The 4,265-nt window shown below is 39.0% G+C and overlaps 1 protein-coding gene across 1 annotated transcript in view; it reads right to left on the bottom strand.

The window, feature by feature from the left end:
- Nucleotides 1–3,438: 3,438 nt before the first annotated feature.
- GABBR1 (gamma-aminobutyric acid type B receptor subunit 1) overlaps nucleotides 3,439–4,265 on the bottom strand; it is a gene marked incomplete at its 3' end in the record, with an annotated part of 30,243 nt that continues 29,416 nt past the window's right edge. The window contains exon 19 of the mRNA XM_031065482.1: nucleotides 3,439–3,576. Coding sequence (XP_030921342.1) covers nucleotides 3,439–3,576 — 138 coding nt within the window. The remainder of the gene's footprint in view (nucleotides 3,577–4,265) is intronic.

The following is a 4,265-nucleotide window of genomic DNA, read 5'->3' as shown; positions in this document are numbered from 1 at the left end:
AAAATATGGGGGAAATTATGGGGAAAAATATGGGAGTAAAATGGGGAAAAATTGGGGAAAATTATGGGGGAAATGGGGAAAATTTGGGGTTAAAATGGGGAAAACAATGGGAAAAATTTGGGAAAATTGTGGGATAAAATGGGAAAAAATTGGGGAAAATTGTGGGGAAAAATTGGGGAAAATTATGGGGGGAAATGGGGAAAAGATGGGGAAATTATGTAGAATAAAGGGGAGAAATGGGGAAAATTATGGGGGAAAATAGAGGGAAATTATGGGGAAAAATTTGGGGAAAATTTGGGAAATTTTGGGGAATAAAGGAAGAAAACATGGGGAACAAGAAGGGAAAAATGGGAAAATATGGGAAAAATGGGGAAATTTAGGGGTAAAAATGGGGGAAATTGTGGGAAAATTGTGGGGGAATTATGGGGGAAATGGGGAAAAATTATGGGATAAAAGTAGGGAAAATGGGGAAATTTAGGGGGAAATGGAAAAATGATGGGATAAAAGAGGAAAAAATGTGAAAATTGTGGGAGAAAATGGGGAAATTTTGGCGAATAAAGAGGGGGAAATGGGGAAATGATGGGGAATAATGGGAGGAAAAACAGGGAAAATATGGGGGAAGAGTGGGATAAAATGAGGGAAAAATGGGAAAATTTGGGGGGAAATGGGGAAATTTGGGGTAAAAGAGAAAACCAGGCAAAACTCCAGGAAAAGGGGAAAAAAACAAGAGAAAGGAGTTTGGATGCTGAAATTCCCCAGAATTCCGGAACCTTCCGCCCACCTCGGCGATGGGGGGAAAACAACGGGAAAACACCAGAAAAAGGGAAAAAAATGTGAAAAACCACCAGAAAAAATGGGGAAAAAACCAGAAAAAATGGGAAAAAACTCCAAGAAAAAGGAGTTTGGATCCCAGAATTCCGGAAGGTTCCGCCCACCTCGGCGATGGGGGGAAAACACCGGGAAAACACCAGAAAAAGGGAAAAAAATGTGAAAAACACCAGAAAAATGGGGAAAAAACCAGAAAAAACGGGGAAAAACACCAGGACAAAAGGGTTGGATGCCGAAATTCCCAGAATTCTGGAAGGTTCCGCCCACCTCGGCGATGGGGGGAAAACAACGGGAAAAACACCAGAAAAAGGGAAAAAAAAAGTGAAAACCACCAGAAAAATGGGGAAAAAACCAGAAAAAATGGGAAAAAACTCCAAGAAAAAGGAGTTTGGATCCCAGAATTCCGGAAGGTTCCGCCCACCTCGGCGATGGGGGGAAAACACCGGGAAAACACCAGAAAAAGGGAAAAAAATGTGAAAAACACCAGAAAAATGGGGAAAAAACCAGAAAAAACGGGGAAAAACACCAGGACAAAAGGGTTGGATGCCGAAATTCCCAGAATTCCGGAAGGTTCTGCCCACCTCGGCGATGGGGGGAAAACAACGGGAAAAACACCAGAAAAAGGGAAAAAAATGTGAAAAACACCAGAAAAATGGGGAAAAAACCAGAAAAAACAGGGGGAAAATGAGGGGAAAATGGGGAAAAAAAGGGAAAAAAATGGGGGAAAAAAGGGAAAAAAACCCAGAAAAAAGAAGTGAAAAATGGGGAAAAACAACCAGGAAAAATGAGTGAAAAATGAGTGAAAAATGCGGGAAAAAACCCAGAAAAAAATGAGTGAAAAATGGGGGGAAAAACCAGAAAAAATGAGTGAAAAATGGGGAAAAATGGGGAAAAAAACCCGAGAAAAAATGGGGGAAAACGAGTGAAAAATGGGAAAAAATGGGGGGGAAAAAACAGAAAAAATGAGTGAGAAGTGAGTGAAAAATGGGAAAAAAACCCAGAAAAGATGGGGGGAAATGAGTGGAAAAATGGGGAAAAATTGAGGAAAAAAAACCAGAAAAAATGGGGAATAATGGGGAAAAATGGGAAAAAAACCCAGAAAAAATGGGGAAAAAACCCTAGAAAAAAAAGAGTGAAAAATGAGCGAAAAATGGGGGAAAATGGGAAAAAAACCAGAAAAAAATGGGAAAAAATGGAAAAAAACCCCAGAAAAGATGGGGGAATGGATGCACATCCTGGCCACCCTTAAACCCCCAAACTCCCCCAGAAAATCCCCAAATTTCACCCAAATTTCACCCAAATTTCATCCAATTTTCACCCAGATTTTGCCATAAAACCCCAAAATGTCCCAATTTTTTTTTGCTAAAATCCCAAATTCCCGTGATTTTCCCCCCAGGGAACGTGGCGTGGATGCACATCCTGGCCACCTGAGCCCCCTAAATCACCCTAAAACTCGCTCAAAATTCATGTAAATTTAATCTGATTTTCGCCCAAATTTCACCAAAAAAACCCCCAAATCTCACTATAAAACCCCTTTTTTTGGCTAAAATTTCAAATTTTCCCCGATTTCCCCCAGGGAACGTGGTGTGGATGCACGTGCTGGCCACCCTTACCCCCAATAAAATCCCCAAATTCCACCCAAATTTCGTCCAAATTTCACCCAAATTTCGCTATAAAACCCCATTTTTTTTGCTAAAATTTCAAATTTTTCCCCAATTTCCCCCAGGGAATGTGGCGTGGATGCACATCCTGGCCACCCTTAGCCCCAATAAAATCCCCAAATTCCACCCAAATTTCACCCAAATTCCGTCCAATTTTCACCCAAATTTCGCTATAAAACCCCATTTATTTTTTTGCTAAAATCCCAAATTCCCGTGATTTCCCCCCAGGGAACGTGGTGTGGATGCACATCCTGGCCACCCTTAAACCCCCAAACTCCCCCATAAAATCCCCAAATTTCATCCAAATTTCATCCAATTTTCACCCAAATTTCGCTATAAAACCCCATTTTTTTGGCTAAAATTTCAAGTTCTGGGGGGTTTTCCTTCATTTTTTGGCATTTTTGGGGCGTTTTTTAAAGAATATTCTGAATTTTTTTTGATTTTTTTTTTAATTTTTGAGGGGATATTTTTAGGGATTTTTCTGGTTTTTTGGGGGAATTTTTTGACGGTTTTTAGAGAATTTTTTGAGATTTTTTTTGGATTTTTCTGGTATTTTTGGGGATTTTTTGGGAGGATTTTTTGAGTAGATCGTGTCCTGCTGCAAGCTCAGCATCAGCATCACCGTGATCGGGCACAAAACCTGAAAATTCAAATTATTTTCCAAAATTTGGGATTTTCTGAATTGTTGGGAATTTGGGGGGGATTTTTTAGGGGCGTTCTGGGGGGTTTTCCTTCATTTTTAGGCATTTTTGGGCTTTTTTTGGAGAATATTTTGAATTTTTCTGGCGTTTTTTTTGAGATTATTTTGAATTTTTAAAGATTTTTAGAGAGTATTTTTGGGGGATTTTTTTTTTTGATTTTTGGGGATTTTTTGAGAAAAATTCCCAATAAAATTCCCAATAAAATTCCCAATAAAATTCCCCCCAAAATTGAATTTTTCTGTAAATTCTGGGCTCACCTTGGGCACGAAGAGCACGACCAGGGTGATGTAGGAGGAGAAGACGACGGCGAGGGCGGCGAAGGCGAAGGCGGCGTCCTGCTGCGAGCTCAGGATCAGCGTCACCGGCGCCGTGATCAGACACAAAACCTGAAAAATCCCAAATTTTAGAGAAATTTGGGATTTGGGGCAATTTGGGAATTTTTTTCCGATTTTTTGGGGGTGTTCTGGGGGGTTTTCCTTCATTTTTTGGCATTTTTGGGGCGTTTTTTAAAGAATATTCTGAATTTTTTTTGATTTTTTTTTTAATTTTTGAGGGGATATTTTTAGGGATTTTTCTGGTTTTTTGGGGGAATTTTTTGACGGTTTTTAGAGAATTTTTTGAGATTTTTTTTGGATTTTTCTGGTATTTTTGGGGATTTTTGGGGGGATTTTTTGAGTAGATCGTGTCCTGCTGCAAGCTCAGCATCAGCGTCACCGTGATCGGGCACAACACCTGAAAATTCAAATTATTTTCCAAAATTTGGGATTTTCTGAATTTTTGGGAATTTGGGGGGGATTTTTTAGGGGCGTTCTGGGGGGTTTTCCTTCATTTTTAGGCATTTTTGGGCTTTTTTTGGAGAATATTTTGAATTTTTCTGGCTTTTTTTTTGAGATTATTTTGAATTTTTAAAGATTTTTAGAGAGTATTTTTGGGGGATTTTTTTTTGGATTTTTGGGGATTTTTTGAGATTTTTTTCTAATTTTTAGGGATTTTTTTGGACATTATTTTGAATTTTTTGGTGATTTTTTAAAAATATCTTCGGGATTTTGGGGGAGATTTTTAGGGAATTTCTGAG

The sequence above is a fragment of the Geospiza fortis genome, unplaced genomic scaffold (genome assembly GCF_000277835.1).
Source record: "Geospiza fortis unplaced genomic scaffold, GeoFor_1.0 scaffold51, whole genome shotgun sequence".
Classification (NCBI taxonomy): Eukaryota; Metazoa; Chordata; class Aves; order Passeriformes; family Thraupidae; genus Geospiza; species Geospiza fortis.
This window is presented reverse-complemented; position numbering and strand designations above follow the sequence as displayed.